Source organism: Archocentrus centrarchus, chromosome 3 (assembly GCF_007364275.1).
Source record: "Archocentrus centrarchus isolate MPI-CPG fArcCen1 chromosome 3, fArcCen1, whole genome shotgun sequence".
Classification (NCBI taxonomy): domain Eukaryota; kingdom Metazoa; phylum Chordata; class Actinopteri; order Cichliformes; family Cichlidae; genus Archocentrus; species Archocentrus centrarchus.
In genome coordinates this window covers 12,061,579-12,084,979 of record NC_044348.1, presented here as the reverse complement: position 1 = coordinate 12,084,979, position 23,401 = coordinate 12,061,579, and the positions used below count along the sequence as shown (strand labels likewise).

The 23,401-nt window shown below is 38.8% G+C and overlaps 1 protein-coding gene across 1 annotated transcript in view; it reads right to left on the bottom strand.

Annotated features, from left to right (window-relative positions):
- Positions 1-9,678: 9,678 nt before the first annotated feature.
- Positions 9,679-23,401, bottom strand: part of gpc5a (glypican 5a) — a 153,686-nt gene continuing 139,963 nt past the window's right edge. The window contains exon 9 of the mRNA XM_030724915.1: positions 9,679-12,205. Within this exon, the coding sequence (XP_030580775.1) occupies positions 12,039-12,205 (167 nt within the window). The 3' untranslated portion in view covers positions 9,679-12,038. The remainder of the gene's footprint in view (positions 12,206-23,401) is intronic.

Below are 23,401 nucleotides of genomic sequence, written 5' to 3'. Positions count from 1 at the left end.
GGCCTTGCCACCTCAGTACTGACAGACTGTGCATTAGCATGCATCAGAGAAGAGAAAGAAAACGGTTTTATCCTTTTTGACCCACCACTTGACTTGAGATAGAGAGGAATCTAGTGAGCCAATGCAGTGGATGTTAGGCTTGTCACCACACTGATCTGTACTCTGGGGGGGAAAAAAAAAGAAAGACAAGAAGCAAGGTTCTGCATACTGCCATGTCAGAGGCATATGGTTCTAGTCCCAACAGGTACAGCACACTTCTCCTTTTTTTTTTTTCCAATATCAGAAATCAAAACAGCTCGAGTTCCAAAAAACAGCCTGGATTTATCTGCTCTAAAAATACAACATTTGTAGCAAGTGTCTACACTTTTTTGATGGTCACAAAGATACAATTTTCCAGAAATGGTTGTAATAAAAAAATTAATTATCAACTTTATTACTGTTTGTCAAACAGAAAAACAAGAATCCTTTCTTCTCCACAGATTCCTCATGTTGATCACAGTTTGGGCTAAAAGGATTGATTGAACAGCAGGAAATTAATTGGCAACAACTGTACAGCAGAAAAAAGTCATTAGGTCATTAACCAAATATTAACAAATTAAAAACATGTTTTTGTATTTTTACTTATATCGATTTTCTGCTCCACTACAGAACAGAACATTTACTAGAAACTAAGAAACTCAACATACAAAATATATTAAATCTGTTGCCATTTTATTAATAAAGTGAAACTACTATTTATTAGGGACACCTTGGTAGTAGCAAGCTGAACCCCCCCTTTTGCCTTCAGCCCTGCCTTAATTCTTTGTGACAGAGATTTAACAAGCTGCTGGAAACATTCCTCAGAGATTTTGCTCCATGTTGACATGAAACCATCACACAGTTGTTGCAGATTTGTCTGCTGCACATCCGTGATGCCACTCTCAGTGGTGTATATTCTGGACTGGCCTGTATGTCTACTTGCCTAAATGTGTTGAGTTGCTGAACAGGCGAACATAATAAAGTGTAATAAAGTTAAAAAAAAATAAAAAAAATCAATTCTAGTATTTTTTTTTCTGACTTGGTACCATGAAAGCAAACATTCGTGGTTAATGGAAGCTTCTGGTGTTTTGTGCTTTCTTAAAGTCCTGTACAACAATCAAAATCTTTAATATGAGAGTCACTCTGTGTGCTGTGATGTCTCATGAGCACTCTGTACTCATTTGTGCATTTCCTCAAATGATCATAATATTTATTGTAGCTAAAAACAAACCTCTGTCACAGCGCCATTTCTTCTCATGCATTCATGTGTGTGTGGTGGCAAATTAACAGTGTCATCCAAGAACCAAGGATGTACTATATGTTATTCATATAAGCTGCTGCTTCACTGCTTAATTAAGAGGCATGAATAATATACTGATTCCTGTCATAAATGGAACTGGCAGTAGTTCTGCCCTGGATGTAGAGATGTGTCAGACCTCAGTCAGGAGCTGATGTTAAGAAGAACACCAACCTTGCACCAGAAAGCTATGGGAAAAAAAAGAGGGTGGGCAGAGATGGATATTAGATGGTGGTGTTCAGCAGAGGAGAAATATTAGGGAACGGATTTAAGCATGACTTACTGTATGTGATCTGAAAATGAAATTTTGAGGGTTGGCTCTCTGGCAAATGGGTCAGTGCCCATGGGGAGTAGTAAGGATGGTCTTAGTGGTGGCAGCCATGTTTGTGTGAGCTGTGATAAGTAGGTCAGTAAATAAAATGCAACTCATCTCCCAAAATTGAAAGTGATGGCAGCATTGCTAAAGCTGTTGCATGAATGAAGATGAAGATGAAGATTTTGCATGAAAAAACAGGATGATGATTCATTATTGCAAAGCAACATAGAAGCATTTAGCAGTGAGGTGTAAATAAGCATTTACTGCACATGTGATTTTTCACATTTTAAGGATTAATGCCCATATCCTCTCACTGCTTGACAAGTTAGCCCTCTGTTGTGCGCTGCACCCTCTGCAATATTTCATTGTGTGGCCAGATGCCAGAAAACCTTCCAAGAGCAGATATGAAGACAAAGACAGTGAAGAGAAAAATACAATTAGAGGATTCCAGGATATCAAGAAGGAAAATCTGTTTCTTAAAAGTACCGACAGGTGTCCTGCTCCTGTGCTTGAAACAGGTAGAAAGCTGAGGCGTCATATGTACTACCAACTACAGGTTGAGACATCTTTCGGCCTTTTGTTTGTTTGTTTGTTTTGTTCTGTTTTTTTTTTTAAAGGGGGGAGAAAAGAAAATGAAAAGAGATAGAAAGAGAAAGAAAGGGGGAAAGAAAAAGAGTGTATGGGAAAAAGATAAAAGTAGAGGGTAGAGCACAAGTAAAACACACTGACTCATCAGCTGCATCTGTGACAAAAGACACCCCAAAACCAAACAGCACCTGAAAGAGAGAAAAACAGAAGCAGACACACACAGAGAAAGATACAATCTAGCTGTGGTGTGTGTGTGTGTGTGTGTGTGTGTGTGTGTGTGTGTGTGTGTGTGTGTGTGTGTGTGTGTGTGTGTGTGTGTGTGTGTGTGTGTGTGTGTAGCTCACACGCCCCCCTGGAAGTCAGAAAGCCAGATGCAGTCAGAGAAAGACCCATGAGACCTTGTCCATCCGTAACCCCCCCACGAGCTCTGAAGACTCAATGCCACAACTGCTTGTGAACCCCGCAGAAGGAAGAGGGAGGCCCACAACCAGAGGGCAAGAGCTCCAGAGAACCAGAGGCAACGGGCAGCCAGCCCCACCAGAGGCCAGCCACTCTGGCACGAAGCAAGGAGGGGCCCCAGGTGCCCAGACCACAACCCCCACGTGAGAAGGTCAGCAACCACACAAGAATACCCAGGTACGTGCCCCAGAACCACCAAGCGCACAAACCCCAGAAGGGCAGCAATGAGCAGCAGTAAGCTGCTTGTGATACAAAATCTGTGATTATTGTAAAAATAAGTAATTTTGGATTCATATAATAGTTTTCTATGGCAGAGGGAGATTAATAGTGTAAGACAAGCTTTTAGAGATAAGCAATAGCCCATTTTTATACAAAGCACACTCAGTTCATCAAATGGCACTAAATACTTAGATTTTCAGATCAAACAAATGTTAATATTAGACAAAAATGCAGTTTTAAAATGATAGTTTCATATATTATGGGGAAAAAGCTATCCAATCCAACCTGCACTGTGTGAAAAAGTAAACATAATAACTGGTTCTGCCACCCTTTTGGCAGCAAGAACTGCAATCAAGCATTTGTGACAACTGCCACCAAGTCTTTGACACACTGTGGAGGAGTTTTGGTCCACTCTTCTTTGCAGAATTGTTTTAATTCAGCCACATTGGAGGGTTTTCCAGCATGAACGGCCTGTTTAAGATCACGCCAAAGCACCTCAATCTGATTTGAGTCTGATGGATGGACATTCTCATTTTCTGGCAGAGAGCAGAATTCATGGTTCCATCAGTCACAACAAGTCATCCAGGTCCTGAAGCAGTAAAGCAGCCCCAGATCATCACACTACCACCGCCATGTGTGACTGTTGGTGTGATGCTCTTTAGATGAAATGCTGTGTTAGTTTTATGCCGGATGTAACTGGACTCAAACCTTCCAAAAGGTTCAACTTTTGTCTCGTCAGTCCACAGAATATTTTCCCAAAAGTCTTGGCGATCATCAAGATGTTTTTTGTTAAATTAGAAATGAGCCTCTCTGTTCTTTTTGGTCAGAAAAACATGACCTGAAACATGTAAGTGTTTCAGAAAAATAAGAAATCAGAAGAGGGGCAAAAATGTTTTCACATCACTGGATATATACACATATAAATATACATATGTGGGTATGTATGCAGAAATTATTGCAGTCTACTAAAGTGAACTACATTTCACCTTAGCAGGAGAGTGAGTAGTGAAAGAATGAGGAGTGGTTCTCAGCGATGAAAAATGAGGATGAGTGAAAACTAAAGCCGGTGAAGGAGGGGATGAGATTTATTGTAAAACCTGTGCTCTAGTCCTGTCTGATAATCCGGAAGCAGTGGGTGGGGAGACAGTGGTGAACACCATATTGATGAGACTGTTTACACCCTTCTCAGAGGGAATAAAAAGCTGTGTGCCCACAGAGAGAGTGAGTGAGAAGGCGCTGTCTCCAGGAGTTGAGAGAGGTGCGTCACACATCAAGAAGTGCATGTTTGGGGCAGCAGGGATTACCAATTTAGTTCCCAGTGCTGCTGACTTTTCCCTTTTTGTCTGAAAATGGAAAAGAAGAAGAAGCAGAAAAAAAAAATGCACAACAGAAGCAGAGTCCTGAATAAATGCAGGTTCTTAACCTTACCATTGGATCTAGGCAGTGAATGATGTCAGATTTTCCTGTTATCATCCTTGATGTCTTTGTATTTTTAAACTGTGCAGGTCAATAGCAGCACTTGACCTGAAATACCTGTTGCTGCCCTACCAGTTCATACTTCAGTTCATATGAGTAATTATTTGGATATGTGCATAGCATCTGTGTATAGCAAATATGTGACTTTTAAGCTGGCGTAGGAGGAAATCTGACATGAGGAGTTCACAGTGCTGCAGCCCTCAAAATTACAAGCCTGTGCTGACACAAGGACGTACTAAAACAGAGCAAAGCTTGGTATTCAAACCCGCATGTTTCTGATGCACAACAACAGTGAAATACAACATTATGAGCTGTTAATGCGATTCTGATTGTTGCCTAAGGGTTACCACTATATTCCCCTTATATAAACACAGCAGTCGAGGTGCCCCGAATAAGTGCTATTGGTGCTAAGGAATTAGTATGATAAAAAAAATGTTTTTTTAAATCCACTGATACTGCAAAACAGCACTGCAGAGAAGCCGAGTCACAGCTTCCACCTGAGCGCTGAGCAGTATAATGAAACCACTTAAGCAAACTGAGCGATCACACCAAAACACATTTGCAAAGCCCATCTCAAACCACATATCTTATTGTGCACTGTGCAACGAACATTTGAAGGACTAAGTCAGCCTCAAAGTATGGCTTACCAAAGGCACATTATTGTTACTGTACATATATATCTAGTGGGCTGCAGTGAATCAGTCTCCCTAGCTGAGCAATAGTGTTATTTATAACATCTTGTAGTGTATGGGACTAGTACCCAGGAGAATAGGTGAATAGGTGAAGAGGAAATAGGCATTAGTGGGAGGTGCACAGGTAACATTATATGGCCTTTAAAAGCCAGTATGGTGGCTTTTTTTGAGATAACGCAAACTTTAGCATGTAAGCAACATTCTGATGTTGTATAATGTTTCCTGTCTTACCTCAATATTGTAGCATGCAAACACTTGTAAACATAGTGCATATTATTTTTTTAAAACAATTTTATTACTTGAATAACTGAAAAAGGCACTAGATAAAGAAAGTCAGATGGTGAATCAAGTCATTAGCATTCATCCTCTGCAGCAAATGAATGGTTTTACAAAATTTAAAAGCAATCTAGATGTCCTGGGGCAGCACAGTGGTCCAAGCAGGTCCACGGATGGATGGATAAAAAAAGTAGACAAAGAAAAACAACACTGTCGATTAAATGGGAGTAATAAAAGCATAGCAAGCCAAAAGAATAAAGAAACAAATCCTAAATTATACATACATTTATTGTTTTAAACTAAATGTAAATTCAAAATCCTGCAAGGCCAATATATGTTCAATGCAGTGTTAGTCTAGTAATATACCTCCTTTTGTTAAGACTGACCTCACTTGTACTTTATAGTAATTATCAGTTTCCAAAGACATGTTCTGTGTTCAGAGTTAAGCTTGTAAAAACACTTTATTTACCATGAACAACTTGAAGAATGCCACGAGGCTGTGCCTGCATCTGCACTGCAGTGATTAAAGCTCCTGTCTAAGTTGAGGCTAAACGTTAGCCGTCGTCAAGGTCACAGTAATAATTCTGAGTGAAACGGAAACCTCAACGGGAATGTGAAATTAATCTCTGTATACGTTTAAGCAGTGCTCAGCATTATTCCCCTCAGAAGGTCCCAGAAGCCGTTCTTCACTATGCAGAGATAAAAGACTCCAAAGACAACGGTTCAGACCATCTTAAGCTTTACCTTTGAGTAATTTTGAAGACAGCAAAGTGTATTGTAATTGGACTCACTCCAGCACAGAGAAACTACTGCAATGGGAGCTGTTTAAAAATACCTGCCTTCAACTCTTTTAAAATGCAGGAGTTCATTAATATCGCCATTCATTTCTTAGTCGCTGTGCGGAAAGTGAGCACTGTCCTATTATCGTCCAGGTTCTTCAACTCCCAATTACCAGTAATGAAAAATGCCAAAGGCAGGGTTTCTACAAAGAATAACTGCACTTTGAGAAGCTGTCGCAAAATTAAACATTAAAGCATTGTGATTTTACTGATGTAGTTTGACTTCTGAAAAATACTTCCAACATTTTGCGATATTATCAAGTAATTACACAGTAGCAATTTTTTAAAAGACTTTTTAGAAGGTTTAGGGGGGGCGGGTAAGTTGGATAAATGATAAGTTCTCAGTAATACAGCATGTTTTTAGCTTAAGCGTGAAACTAGGGAGAGCTTTCCAAAGTGTTTCTCATTCACAGACGCTCATGCAGCAATGAAGACAGAATTTTCCTGTGAGGCGGTCACTTGTCATGAGGAGCAAGCACGTTGCTTCACAACGCAGAGGGTCCCTGTGATTAATGGACAACACTAGACCACCTGAGCCACAGCACCCTGATATCCACAGACAATAGGGACAGTCTCTTAAACCACTAAGTAGTTATTTAATTAACTTTTTCAGTGAGACTACGAGGTTAAAAGAGAACATTTGATGAGAATAATCCTCTTCTGTACTGGTTCCATAAAGAGAACCGTTTTGATTCCTTTCTTTGGCTTACACCTGATGCTGTGGTAGCCCCTTAACTGGCAAGGGCCCGGTGACGGGCCGTTTGTAGTCCCTTTTATATGGCAGGCTAGACCCTCCCATTTTTATTGACACGTCATTCGGCCAATCATGTAACTGGCTGCACCAAATCACCTGACAAAGCTACGTGACGCCCTCTGAGTATTATTGGCTCTGGGAAACCCATTTCTTAACATGATTGGCCGAATGAGGTGTCAGTCAAAATGGGCGGGTCTAGCCTGCCATATAAATGCACTTCATTCGGCCCGCGGACCAGACGCAGCCGATTAATAGGCTATGAAATGGCTTGTTCAGAGCCAATAATAACCAGAGGGTGTTATGTAGTTGTTTCAGGTGATTTTATTTGCTGCCAGTTAAGGGGTTAAAGAGAAAGAAGGGCAAAAGCTACTTTTATTATCATGCATGTGTAGTAAAACAACTACTTCAACAGTCTACATGATGGGCTTCAGAGGTGGCTTGTGGGCCATTTTAAAAGATGTACAGAGCTACAGTTACTCGTTATAGACGGCTAACATCATATATGGTACAAATGGTACATGATAGTGAAAAATACATGTTGGATATTTTGCAGTAAACATCTAATTTAACTTGATTTCTGTGTTGTGCATTTTGTAATGATATCAAAAATGCTCATGTAAGAGATGTAATGAATATTTTTTTGGTTGCTCTAGTCTAAATGTATCCCTTTAATAAAACACTTAAAATCATGCTAAAAAGACAATGCACCTTATTTAAAGTCTAAGGCTTTATTTATCAGGTTATTATTTAAAAAAAAAAATCATCTGACACTTAGCAGGTCATAAAATTAGATCTATTAAAACAAAGACATACAGAAATGATTACTTATTGCTGCTAAAACTGGTTTTACACGTTACTGAATCATGCGGTGTATTTGGGGTTTTTTTACACCCTGCTTCTGCATTTGGCTTAGTATTTTTGTGAATAAATGGCACGATGTAATATGTCATATTGTTGTTCATCTCAGGTTGTATTTACCTATTTTTAACACCGGGTAAGGAGTAGAACATTTTTATGATGTCCCGATATGTAAACGTTTTTTTTTTTTTTTAAATGAATAAACTAAGAGTGAGTTTAAAAATAATAATGGCTCATGATTTAACAATCCCTCTTATTTTGACATTTATGGTTTTAGGTAAACTACACTCTTGGGTCTTTTGGTCAAGTGTCTTTGTGTCGTTTTATTTTATCTTCAGGTTATAATACATCAGAAATGGGCATTTCTCTGGGTTTTGCATTCTAGCATTGGAAGAAGAAGGGAAACACAACAGAAAAGATATAAAGATAATAAAAAACAAACAAACACAAGACTCAGGGAAAAATGTTTCTGTCCATGTCACAAGAAAGACCAAATATTGGCTTATGATTACTAGTGAAAGATTACAATGTGCAAATGTGAAACAATGTCCACGTTTCATTTTACAAATGAAATATGTGTTTACTGTGAACATCAAACTGGAGCGTATTGCCATATCATTTCCACACTATTGACATCCACTGAAGTAACCACGATGAGTAATTTTTTTGTTTACAAAAACAGCATTTCAGACAATCTTTCATAGCTGTGTGGTTACAAGCACAATCATGAAGGATGTAGCTAGATGTACAATTTAATAATAGTTATCGGTAGCATCCAGGCCACATCTCTGCAGTAATGAGGCAATTACAGCGATGTAGATGAGCAATTTGGCAGAAAAAGAGCATATGACAGACATGAGGCACCCCACTCAGGTGCAGCATCCCAAAGAGAAGGCCTTTGGGTATGCTTCTGTCTTATTCACCAATGACAGCATAACTACCAAGAGACCACAAAGACTGTAAGCACAGAGTTGAGCTGTGGATCCAAAATCTCAGTTTTTTTTTTGCTCAGGTCCAACTCTCATGAATCTCTACTCATGACTCATCATCGAAGCATGGCATCGCAGATACGAGGTGTTGACATGAGGCCACAGTATGGCAGAGAGAGGGGTTCTCACACTGTGCTACTCAAACCAGCAAAACAGCGGGACACAAATGTGAGCAAGACTGCGTTACATAAGGCTGAAAAAACTGGCCTCACATCAGGAACTGAACAATGTTTATTTTGATCAGTTTATCAAAAAGTATTAGCATGTGCTCCAGTTCATGTACACCTTTATCCTAAGATTTGTGCTCAAAAGCCAAATATGAGTTACAGTGAGGACTTGTGATTCCGATTAAAAATCTGATTACATTCAGGACTACCTGCCAGTGATGTCCAGGGGTGGTTGTTAGTAAGAAGCTGGCTAAGCTGCTGAGCTTGAAGTCACCGTAGGAGCGAGACAACCTATATGGATGACAACCTAAAGCCTCAGCATACAGCTGGAAAAACAGGCTTTGAGTAAAGTTATGCCATAGAGCTACTACAATACACAGACTAACACAAATCATAAAAAAATAAAACTGCTGATATTTGGGAACACAGGGTTATTGTAAAAAAGGAAACCCAAGAGAGCCACAAACAGAAGCAGGCAGAAAAACAGACAGCTTGTAAACAGTCTAAGACTTTATTCAGAGCTGAAACCAGGTAAATCATAATCACTGCGAAGGAAAATGCTGTGCACAACTATGGCAAGTACAGTACATGTAGGTCACAGCTAAACCTGAATCTAGTCTATTAACTGTGATTGATGCATACTATGGACAGTCACTTACGTTTGTCTCCATCCTCATTTTTCTCTTCCAAACCCATTTTACTAAACCTGATGGTCTGACTGTGTTTGCTGTAACATCTGACCTATTTTTTTTTTTTTTAGAAATGTCATTGCATTCCAAGATCTAAGCACTTCAGTACCATATTATAGGAGACTGAACTGACAACCCACATGAAAACTAAGCCCAAGATTCAATAAAGATTAGTTTAAAAATAAAAACAGTTGTGAATAAAAGAACCACATTTAGTACAGACATTTCTTTTTGTAAATTACACATTTTCTCTCCGAACACGATATTAGAAAGTAAACGTGTTATTCGAGAGGTTCTGGCACGTTGCAGTGACAGCAGAATGGCACCTCCCTGGCATCATTATCAGTTTCTGGCCCCTTTCCTCCCTCCTCTGGATAACAGTCTCACTATGTAGCAATAAAAACTATATAAGACATCAAATCAAACCTACTTTCTCTAAGTAAGGAGAACCAGTATAACCTGGTATCTCTATTTAGCCTGAAGGCACCTTTGTCTCTGTGTCTGCTGCCTGTCATTACGGGGCTGAACACCATTCTTTAGGGGTGTCATTAAGACAGTTGTTCAAACGACAACAGCGCTAACTTTGGGGGCGGAAACCTGTGATATAATTGGTTTGAGGCAGCAGCTGTGACTTATTATGAAGTCAAATGACTGCCTTAAGGCTGTTTCGAAGTGACGATTGTCATCTGGGAATCTCGTCCGAGATCAGAAGCCACGAGATAAGACGCTAAATCAATGCAAGAAATGATGAGTAAAATGTATACACATTTATTAACCTTGAGACTCAAAGCTTCCAGCTAGTTAAACAACCTTGAATGCATTAGAGTCCAACCTGACGTATAAAAAGGTGAAAATGGCCAATGAAAGCAATTAGCGTTCACGCTTCCCCACAGCCGCAGTTTGAGGAAGGTCGCAGGCTTTTAAAATATGACCATATATGATCAAACGGAGCACCCAAGGAAATTATATTTCGGGGGGGATTTAAGGTGAAGCTAAAGATGAAATCCAATTTGCACTTTGTGCCGTTCAGTTCCACATTAAGATGAGCAGTGAACAGTCATGGGTTTCATATACATTTCTCAGTACATATTAATTATAATATGACTTCATAAATTAATTTCACTTCATCTTAACAATAATCATTACTGGTTTTTACTGCTATTAAAGTATATTGCGCTATAAATCTTTCTGTACACTTGAACTAAAATAGAAAAAAATGGAATGTTTCAGTTACACTGCGATCTATATTTACAGTAGCAGCTTTACGGTTTACTTTCACTTCTGAAATGTGTGTATTTATGTGCATATGCTAAATATAGTAGTGACATTTAGATTTGAAAATGATCATTTTGGCCACTGGAGTTTGCTCCTTAGCATATGTGAGGCAAAGTGCCATTCTTCAGTACCACTTTTCTCTCTCGGCCACTGAGGGACACGCACGGCGCATGTGAAACAAATCATTTTACTTTTCTCTGTACGGAAACCTGTCAGCAGCACAGCGGCGGTATGCAGGAAGGTATAGGGTCGAAGCAATTGGATTCTTCCTCACCAGTGGCTCCAGGAGCTATCAGCCCCTATCCAGGCCTATGAAGGCAGAGGAGGATTGAGTTTGAAAGATGATAATAGACTCCTGGGGAAACTAATCTATTTCTAAAGAAGAAAGGGGTATAAATTCTCTCACTTGCCCCCCACGTCCACCTGCTCACAGCTCTTCTTTCATCACGTTTCTCCGCATGGCATCACAGGTCAGTTTTAGAATTGAAGTATACCAATTAAATGGATCCTGGACAGCAAAGCAGCGATTATCGAAGAGAAGCAGACATCTGAAATTCTTTTTTGTCATTAGTAAAATGTATGATATATAGTTCATACACAAGTTACTGAAGGTTTCTACAATGATTTGAACTGTTTTGCAGCATTCAAAAAAACACACTTGGATTAATACACAGAAAGGAGTCTTAGAATTGTATAAAATCACAACTGCAAGACCTGTGACGACCGCTTTTACTGTAAATGAAATCCTGTCTTTATTGTGTGGTTTGGTAGTTTGTAATAAAATGTTTACTACACACCTTATACTGAATATACAGAAAGAAACAAGAAATAGCTTACAACATATGCTGTAGCTGTTTTTGACATAATCTTTTATAAATAAGCCATGGTTTGTGTTAATAAATGCCAGGTGACTGATAAAAAATAATCCATACTTTTCAAAGCCACCGTATGCTTAATAGGAGACACTGAGTCTTGTAGTTTCCACACAATCACTCCTGCCGTGTCCTCCTCTGTGTGGAACTGAAGGTCCGTGATTTATCAGAGCTTTTTAGGTCCTCTGGCCCTTTTCCTGGATAAATAATCTTGAAATCAAGTCTGAACGTTTCAAGCTGCAAAGCAGCAGCTGTTACAAGGCCAGGAGCATATGTAAACAAGGCAACACCAGGACCCAGATGGCGCCTGTCAGTCTGAAGCTCCTGGATCTGCCCTCCATTTCTGAATCCTTGGCGGGTGGACGGTGATGATGATGATGATGATGATGACGTTTGTGATTACCGGTCACATCCGGACTCACTGAGGAGAGAGCACAAACCAAAATGCCAATCAGAAGGAAGCTCATTAGAAGCATGACATCATGGAAGGCATGATGCTGTCCATCAGTGAAAGGATGAGACCGATATTTTCTGTTTTATCATCAACAACTGCCATGAAGAAACAAAATCAACAAAGGGTGTGCTCGTCTTCTAAAACTGTCCAATTTTTCTCCCTCGTTTATGATATTTTCCACTAAATCCATTTCATTCTATTGGAGATGCGTATCTTCACATATATAACTACATATCTGTCACTGTTTAAGCACATAAATGCTGAGTTTGTCATGGACTATTTTCAGCAGTAGATTAACACCCATCAGGCTACACAAAATAATTAGGCTCAATTTAATGTGCGTGTTGTTGGCTGTTGTTTAGATAGCAATTAACTGGTTCTGCATGGGATTTTTTTTCAAGCAGCAACTTCTGGGGGTAAAAAAAAAAAATGAGACCAACGTGGAAGTGCTGAAAAATGGACACTTCAAGCTGGCACCAAAAGTGCTCCAATCCAATGAATTTTCCACTAATCTGTTTATAGTCAGCTGATCCAACAACGGAGCACTTTTAGCCTCGACCCCCCCCCCCCTCCCCCTCCCCAAAAAGGCGTGCTAAAAAGCATCTTGTGTTTCTTTGTGTCAAGAGGCATTAGAGTGTTTATGTCAACACGTTAATGGTCACCATCATTACACACCATAAATGGTGTTTATCCTCAGATGGAAAACAGGACTTTTGTTTTTTCCATTTAATTTATATGTTGACTTCAGGTTGGGGGACCTCAGGGATGGTAGTTCTAAAAATTAATATTCTTCTTTTGGTATAATTTACATTGAAGAAAACATGACATTTGATTGTGTGAAGTTTTCAAGTGTCTACTCCTTTCAACATGTTTTTTTTGGCATGTTTTGCTTTTATAGTAAAAAGGAGCGAGAGAGAGAGAGAGAGAGAGAGAGAGAGAGAGAGAGAGAGAGAGAGAGAGAGAGAGAAGCAAAAGAGAGTCTGAGGGATAAAACGTGTACACGGCAGTGCACTTATTACTTATTATATGGCATTTGTTTCAACCATAAAGACATCTGTTTAATTTTACACACTACACCAAGAAAGAGTGGGTGTTGCTGTTAACACTGTTGCCTCACAGCAAGAAGGTCTTGGGTTCAAATCCACCACCGGGACCTTTCTGTGTGGAGTTTGCATGTTTGCGTGGGTTTTCTCTGGGTACTCCAGCTTCCTCCCACAGTCCAAAGACATGCAGTTAGTGGGGTTAGGTTAGTTGGTGATTCTAAATTGGCCATAGGTGTGAATGTTAGCATGAATGGTCGTCTGTGTGTCTGTGTTAGCCCTACGACAGGCTGGTCACCTGTCTGGGGTGTACCCTGCCTCTCGCCCTATGACCACTGGGATGCCTCCCATCCCACCCCACAACCCTGAAAAGGATAAGAAGAAGAAAAGCGGACGGACACCATGAAAGATTATTTGAGGCTAATGCATGTTATTCATTTGATGTTTCCAATGGATAAAATAATTTGCAAACACACAGTGTAGACTCCTTCCATACAGATGGTGTGTGTCCCCCCCCCCCAGTTTTTACATCTAATGATTGTGACTGAAATTCATGATACATTCACTCATCCATTTTCATGACTACTTGTTCTCTTTGGGTCATGCAGATGCTGAAGCCTATCCCAGCTGACACCGGACGAGCAGCAGAGTATTGTGGGCAGGTCGCTAGTCTATCGCAAGGCTAACGGCAATACAGAATCACCAATTAACCTCAAGTGAACGTCTTTCGACTGGAGAAATCCCCCAAGCAGGCACAGGAAGAAAATGCAAACTCTACCATGAGGTGACAGTGCTAACCTCTGCACTACTGTGCCACTCACTTTATAATACAACTGATTCAAAATGAAACAGCATGACAGGTGACAGACCTAATCACACATAAATAATACAGAAAGAGTGGTGTCAAAGACCACATTAGGGTTTTTTTAAACTCATATTTTACTCAAATTTTACATCAAGTCCTTATCAGGGTTTATTTTGTATAGATTGTAGAGGTTGCACTGCTTATTCAAGAACCTACATGCATACATGATATGGTGCAGTATGTGTTTGCTGATGGCATGTACCCTTTTAAATGCTTATTGCTGCCATTATTAGAACCTTCACAGTGATTTCTTTTTTCTACTTTAATACTACCGCTTATTTGGACACTATGTCAAGGTCTCAACTATATTATAAATTTTCATCTCAGTAATTAGACTTTTCACTCTGATTATGCATGAATCAAATTGTTCTATTATTTATTACCTAAATGACATATTTGAAGTTACTAGAGCAGCAAGCCTCTGGTATTCACCCTGTGGCTGTTCATGCTGGTTTCACATTTTCTGAAAGGTGTATCATTAAACTCAGTCAAACTGCTGAATAATACTGGGCCCTTAAATGTAATATCCTTGCCATCAATCCATCACAGTTGGGCAGGTTACTTTAACAGTGATGGGATACTTTTCTCTCTAAAGGTAGTTTGTTTTTGTTGTTTTCTTCAATAGAAATTGCAGTGAGAAGTATCCAGATACTGGACCCATGGTATAGTGTACAGGGTCATGTTTAAAGCATTAAAAATAGAACAACGGCCTCCTGATCCGTCTCTTTTTACACCCAGCTTTCACATTATAGACCTCAAATAGCCTAGAGTTCAGCTCAAAAAGCCCCATGTAGTTACACCTTTGAAATTACAGCTCAACAGATATCAGTTCAGACAACTGCACTACGCCATCTGTCAGCATCCATCTTGATGTTTACACCTCTTTCGAGGCTTGAAGTGTTGAGGGGAGAAATTAAGTGTCCCTTACCGAGTGAAATGGAGCATCCTCTTTAGCCTAGCTGAAATTACTTCAGGATACCTCAGACCTCATCCTGGTTCATCCCCACAGGGAAGGAGTGATGCTGAACTCCAATAGATGGCCAGCTGCCCCAGGACGTTCCAGTTTCTTGCTTAGGCCCAAGAGTCATAAGTCTGTCATGGGCAGGATTAGTCTAACCTAGACCCTTTCAACCTCTATAAAGGCTCTACTATCAGATTGGAGATTGCACTAGCAGAAATATAAGACTAGCTGCAGAGGCCATCTGTACTCTCAGGAACAATTCAAACTTTTATGGTGCAGCAGAAATTGACCACAGTCCCCCCCCCACCCCCACCCCCATAGCAAGATCCACAACAATTACTCGTTGCTTTGCTCATAATCTACAAGATTCAATCTAATGTGGCACAAGAAGCACTCCAAGAGCATAATCCTCTGCCAAGGCAGCTCACTCTGTGGGCAGCATTTACTTTTAAGGGAACAGTATTGTATTTTGTATATATTCATTTTGTTTTCTTTGTTCTTTTTAAACATACTTTGTGCAAAGTGCAGGCTTTTATTATTTGCCCAATTTAAACCCATTTTAATATACTTGACATCAATTTTGAGTATAATTTTTTTTTATGATTATTTATGTGGATTCATTCTATTTTTCTTGACAATACTTTCTTTAAAGATAACACATTTTGGGAAATGTAAAAGTGATTTCAGAGGTTAAATGTGACATGATATTTGAATGCAAACTGTGGCATACCCATATGCCAGTATCGTTTCCTGAATATTGCCAAAACAAAGAAAGACAGTAGAATTTTAAGAAGAGTTTTAAAGATAAAAGACGTTTTTTGAGGATTTGACCTAATGAAAGTTTGACCTTATTTAACCTTGAAGAGGAGGTCGGAGGTCCAAAGTAATGTGATATTTAGAATCCCTATATATCATTCCCTACATGCCTGTATGTTGTTAGTTTTAAATAGCTCTTTAAAGTATTATTATAACTTTGACCTTCAGATCAATTTATTGACCTTGAAGGAGAGGTCAGAAGTCAGATGTGAGATATTTTAAATCTTTATAGAGTATTTTCTATATGTTGACAATACACACCAAACTTGTAAGAATCATAGTTCCTTAGTTATAAGGCTTTTTGTAAATTTTTGACCAATAAATGATTACACTGACCTCGTAGACATTAGTGAATGTAAGCAAAATTTTAATGGAGTGTTAATATGACCCCACTCTACACCCATGCAAAATTTTATCAGAATTCAGATCATTGTATTTTGTGTGTTTATGAATGGCCATGTCAACATTTCAACTTTTCAGATTTTACCAGTTTTTTTTGTGTACTGTAATGTTGCAGTTAGTGACTACACTTACGTAAGGGCACACAGGAATGACTGCTAAAGCTGGCTGTAACACGAAGTTAAGTATGCAATGATTCACTGTCCCCAGGACAGCTATTTGACGGTATACAGCTCACAGATAAGTCTTTTTCCCCAACAGCACTGAAGCTCAGCACCAATCAATTCCTCTTACTGAAGCTTCAAGGTTTCAAATGTAGCAACAAGCTGTAGACAGGGTCTTTCTGATGAATAAACCGTGCAATACTGAAAGCACTCTTTATTTACTTTATTTTATCTGCAAAAGGAACCAGAGACTTATATAAAAACTCAAACAAAGGCACAGACATGATGTCAGAGCTCAACATTAATAAACATAAGCATATAATTAAAAAAAATCATCAATAATTGTAGTGGTGGGATATAAACTGAACTGAAAACTAGATGTACAGTAGATAGGAAAAAGAAGAAAAAGCAACAAAAAGAAAAAAAATGCTGTATAAATTAATTTAGCATTTAAATTTTATATTTTATGAAGTATTTAATATAGCAAAAAACATCTTGTTACTTGCTAAATCTTGTTTGGAACATCAGCAGTTAAAATGGGACTTTAAAACACAACTTTTTTGATTACTTAACCAATATCCAGCAGTTGGATAGAAGCAGCCTTAGAAAAAGTACCCTCCCAGCAAAAAAGAACACTAAAATCAGTCGTATCAAAGCCCTGAAATAGCTGTAAGAATGACCTGATCTTATCCATCAGGTAATTTCCTCCCCTGCAAAGGGAGGATGTTGCCTGCTTGATGACTCCAAAAGCGAGTCAAACCCAACAGACTCTGGCTTTGCAGTAGACATAAACAGACTGGTTCAGGACAACTGTATGGGTGGAGAATTTTTATTCATTCAATTACTCATTCAAATTGTAGGCGTGCATATTTTTAGGCCTGGCCTCACTGAGTGAGAGGTGGTTTCATCTTCTCTTGTTCAGCATTCAGTTATACTCAAAGACACTCTGGTAAGTATATTTTTGTTTAACACTTGTGTTTTGCCAACCAATATTAGCATCATATTGAACATCACAGCAAATTTGAGATCAACTCTAATCAAGCTAGCCATCCAGCACTAGCATTAGCTGCTAAGGCTTTAAAATCGTAGTCTACCAAGCACTGGATTATATTATGGTGGTTATGGTGGTCTTTTATAAACTGTCTATGTTTTCATCCATCAATACACATTTTTTTTTGTTCCCACCTTATTTTAACCATCTGGTTGCAAAAGTCCTCCAACATTAAAAGGTAGAAATTATATATTGGGCTTCCAATAGTGGCCTCAGAAAAGATATATCTCTTCCACTAAATGCACAAAGTTTACAATGCAACAAATGTGGCATTTCTGTTGATATTGTTGGAACTGCATATCTCCCCTCCCATAATCGCCCTTTATTTTCTATTAATGAAGTGGTAAGGCATAATGAAGGCTGGTACAGCACTACCATCTCAGTGCAAAATGTAACTGAATTAATTCCACTACAGGGTGAAGAAAAGCTGAACAATGTGAAAATTATAAAAGTGGAATTTGAAACAGGAGAGAATTGGACTGTATTAGGATGCACAGGGGTACACAGCGAAGCAGTCACTGGTTGGATTGACTATTATGGGATGTGGACGAGGTCTAATTTGCATTACTGACTTAATCACAGGGTGTTGTGTGTAGTTCGCGATGCCAAAAGCGATGGCCAGAAATCTCTTTTGGGGGAAGGAATGAAGGCATTTTACACTGCCAAGTTTTGTAGGACACTGTTAGGTTTCATATGTGAACACAATCAGACAAGGGATGGTTAAGTCTGGCAAATGAAAAAAAGGGAGAAAAATTAAACAGTTTCACATCACTGGACTAGATGATTCTAAAGTATAACACCAAAATGTGCATCTAAGATAAGCTTTAAAATCTTGAAATAAATTCTGAAAACAGCTTCTTCATTTGGCACCCAGATACTTGATTACAGACTAATACATGTTACTTAATAGCTCATTTACACACAAATATTGACTCTGACTGTCTTCCAGCTATTAATATCCACCATTATTACTGCTGAGTCTGACTATAAGTTGTTTTTTTTTATGAATTAGAATGAAGATCCACACAAAACAGCACATTACGCCTCTAAAAGCAAAACTACATCCTCAACGTAACACCCCAACAGAGGACACATATTTCTTGTGATACTGAAGAAGGGTTCAGGAGACGGCCAATCTAGTCACCAAAAATTGATGGCGGAAAATAGCTATAACAGTCTGCCTTTTTCAGGGGATCCGAGCACATATGATTTTAGAATTTGCTTGGAAACTGATGTTGTAATGACATGTTTTAGTAAACCCACAGCAGAGCGGTTAGAGGGTTGGAAAAGGTGCTTGGGCTGAAGAGAGACATAGGGCAGAAAGAGAGGCTTACAACTGAAGTGAAATCAATACAAGCTGATTTCCCGAGGACATGGACCAGCAATGATCAATACCACACTAACTGCACTAGGAAAAAATATCTAACAACTGCAGTGATGGAAAGTGCCTTTTGTGTGATTGTAAGAGGCCTTCAGAGTTTTATGTCCACATCTTCAGCTCTGTTTTAGTAGCAAAGTTTTATGAACAGCCCAATTTTGCCAAACTTCATTAGAGCTTTGTGTAGTTTAGCTGTTTTATTACCATGTAGAGTTATCCTCAATGGAACGTGTCAGTCCATCTATCATTTTCACCGATGCTAGCTTGGTGGCCCAACAATTCAATAAAATATAAGATTTAAAATTGAAAAACAACTTTACACAAGGTGAAAGAAAGGGCTGCAGCTGGCTGCTGTTTTAGAATTTAATAGAAAATTAGAAAGTGACAGTAATAATAAGATTTAGGTTTAAAATTCACATGTAAAATAGTAATCACAAACAGCAGTTTATTAAATTTATATTATTATGCCTTTTCTTTAACAGGCAGTGTTAAATAAATATAGTAACAATAATATACATTTGAGAGATTCAAATTAAAGCTCGGTCAGAGGCAGTCACCTAAATATTAAAAATTGTGTCAAAAACTGTTTCAAGGGAATTACCCCATTATGACTGCTAGCGCCGGTTGTGATAGTATGCATTGACTGACTGTCCCCAGAACAGCTATTTGATGGTATACAGCTCACAGATAAGTCCTTTGTACCCAAGACTTTGTGTCTTGGGTACAAAGGACTTTGTGTGGAAACACAATTCCCCTAACACATTATGGATTACAATAAGAATGAGACATGTTATCGAACAAGACATGTTATCGATTAGGTTGGGAAGTTGTTTATTTATGTATTTTTTAATAAATGTGAATATCAGTCAGTTTGTTTTCAGAATGTATCTAATAGCAAAGAGTTAAGAACTTTCAATCTGGGTTTAGGTGCTTCACCACCTTCTAACCACACTGATTTCTGTTATTAGGCAGTGCTGTCAGAACGTATGCTGCCAGACAGAATACTTGTTTATTTTTAGTCTTTTGTGAAACAGAAAGTTTATAGCGATTACACCAACATGAAGAGGCGAGAGCAAAAACCAGTGCTTCAGTGCTCTAGTGTGTTACCATGTTTCCTTAGATGTTATGGGTGAGCATGTATGGAATGTATGGTTGTGGGTGAGCAAACAACAGTTTACCTAAAGGTGATTTCTGAATATTTTCAATTCTCAATAAGAATCTAGCATTTAAACGCTAATGAATGGCAGCTTTCAGTTATAATTTGAGAGAAGCCTGGATACGTGGAGTGTTATAAAATGTGTGTGGTTTCAAATACAGGTTTTAGTACCTGTGTTTTCAAAGCTAATTGGTGCTAAGCGTTTCCCCAGTGCCTCCTCACACCTTCACCAAAGTCTCTTTAGAATCCTCACCAGCAGTGAGAAGAGTGTGATTACGAATTGCTAAATCATATGTAGTAAAAATCAAAAACAGGTGATGTCTATCGATGATATAAAATTAACACAACAGAACAAAATTAATGGAATAAAGTGTAAAAAAAAACCAATTGTAGGTCTTTTTTCAGCGTGATGAGTTTTAGAAATCTTTTCGGATGCTGGTAAGATTTACAGTTATGGGTGTGGCTACTTTGATTGACAGGTGTACCAACAAGAGGAGCTGTAGCTATAGTTAGCTTCATAATTTGTTGGACAAAGACACAATTTTCATAGTTTTGCCTCCATACATCACCACAGTGGATTTTAAATCAATCAGTCTATGTGACTGAAGTGCAAAGTTTTATTTCAAGTAGTTTCCTGTTTAACTGTATGAACTGCATTAACTGTTTAGGAAGTATAGCATTTTTATACATAGTGCCTCATTTTCAAAGGTTCAAAATAAATTTGGCAAACCAAAATAATTTTAAATACAAGGATTGTTTTTAACATCTGGATAGAAATCCTTTGCACTCAATGACTGCCTGAAGTCCTGAACCCATGGACACCACCAAATATTTCATTTATTACAGTAAATTATGGACCTAACTACTTGCCTCACCTCTCGACCCAAGCATGTTTGAGCTGTTGGTGCCTTTTGGAGCTTTTTTAAATGGAATTATCCGACAAATAATTTGGATTACTGTGTGTTACAGACAAGCTAATGTCAGTGTTACTTGTTAACTTACTTGTTAACTTAGAACGCCCCTCTCTTGTCCGAATCTGAAAACATCTAGCTCCAAAAACTAACTGAAATGCTAACCATGAAGCTACAAAATGCATCCAGAAACCAAAAAGTAATGTTAAAGCAGGGCTCTTCAACTCCAGGCCTTGAGAGTCCCTGTCCTGCAGGTTTTAGATGTGTCCCTGCTTTAACACACCTGAGTCAAATATAGAAGTCATTAGCAGGACTCTGGAGAACTTGACTGCATACTGAGGAGGTAATTCAGCCATTTGATTCAGGTGTGTTGGATCAGGGACACATCTAAAACCTGCAGGACAGGGGCTCTCGAGGCCTGGAGTTGAAGAGCCCTGGGTTAAAGTGTCTATCTCCATTTTTTATTTATTTATTTTAGATTTATTTTAGATTTAGAAAACACTTTTCTATTCTTACTGACTACTCAAAACACTTCAAATTACAAGCCACATCAAAACATAATTTTATACAGTGCTTTGCTGTCTGTACTTTGTGCACTTTATCAACTTCACACCCATGGCCACCAGTTAAACTAACATGCATGTCTTTGGACTGTGGTGGGAAGCTGGACTACCCAGAGGAAACCTGAGCAGGCGCAGCGAGAACATGCAAACTCCACATAGAAACTTGGAGTGCAAACCAAGAACCTTCTTGCTGTAAGGCCAGCATGCTAACCATTGCACAGTCAATGATTGTAATGAGGCACTAGGTTTCTACAGTCTCTTGTGTCTTGTTCCTTGGTGTGATATAGAGGCGTCTTGGTATGATATGGTGGCTAAACTTTTTTGTTTCAGCTCAGTTATTTTTCAGATAAGATACCTTATTCACAGCCATCATGTCAAATACCTAAATGCCAGTCTATATGGGTATAACGCTGTGTTGGAATTTCCCTCACATTTAAGCTGTTTTTTTTGTTGTTGTTGTGAAGAGTCTGATACACACTGAGGTTTGAAATTGGCCTCCCACGAACCCTGCTCTGTTGTTGACCTTTGTGGTATCTCTATTAATCTTGACGGTAACAGCTCCTGCAGAAATTTCTGGAACCTGTCTTTTTTATTTGAGATAAATAGAGAACGATGTCTTCATCAAAAAGAGGCTTCTGTCCCCTATTCTGTGCGTACAACATAGCATGATATCGATGTATCATATCTCCAGTAAAAAGATGTTTATCTCCCAGCTGCTGGTGTGGTCGTAAATTTTCCCCTGACCAACAGCAGCATCATCAGTCGCACTGAGAAAACCCAACAGCTGTGAGTTGGGGATTACTTAATTTTTTTAAACTGTGAAACCCACATACATGCAGACACATTACAATACCCATTCTCACATACTGACGGCACATGCACGCCTGGGGAGTGTGCACTTAAGCTTCTTACAATGAATTTCAAAGATTGCTGTATAGCCCAATCTCTGATATCAAGCATGACAGGCAGGATATGTGGAAATAATAAGACATATGCATTTTCCCAGCCAGTTGTTTTCCCCCAGAATTTTGTTTACACAAGAATGAGATCAACTGAGGAGAGAAACTAAATGAAGAGAAACCACCTGAGACCTCTTGCAGGGAAGGCTGAGTGCTCCCATTCTCAAACAGAACAATTGAATATAGCTCTGTGCCGGAGACATCATCCTCTTTCAATTAGATTCAGACTCCCACAGAAAACAGAATAAATTACCTCTTTATCCGCAAAAATAATATCATTTAGCAAAATTTCAATCATTTAGTTTGCCCGTACAATTAATGAACAGCCTGTTTATGATCACTCGTCTGCCATAAATGCCATTTTCTTTTTTGTTTTGTTTTTTTCCCCCATCTGGTTTTGTCTTCATCTGCCACAGGTCCTAACTAGCATATAAGCACCACTTTAGTGACTACAGCCTCACTCAGAATCAAATGATTCCAGAGCAGTGGTCACACACTCGCTTCACAAATATTCCATTTTATAGTATGTACAAAAAGAAAAGATGTGCATATAAATCCAGGTTATATACTGAGGTTATATACAAGATAAACAGTCATGCAAAGGCAGCCTTTTGGTATACGAGTTTATTCAGAAAGGTCCAAATGTTGTTATACTAAAATGTATGCAATGACAGCTGTGTGACTCTTGGGATGACCCATTAATCGGTTCATCACTGGCTGAAATATCTTGATAACCGGTTTGATAGATTGGCATGATAATCCTCTAAATAGCATATCATGACAGACATGGTATTTACAGGACCACTAATGACCTCCCAAGTGAGCCTGTGATACTACCTCCAAAACCACCTTGAGGATGATACATGTAGCTTTTATTCAAATTTAACATTTTTGACCTGA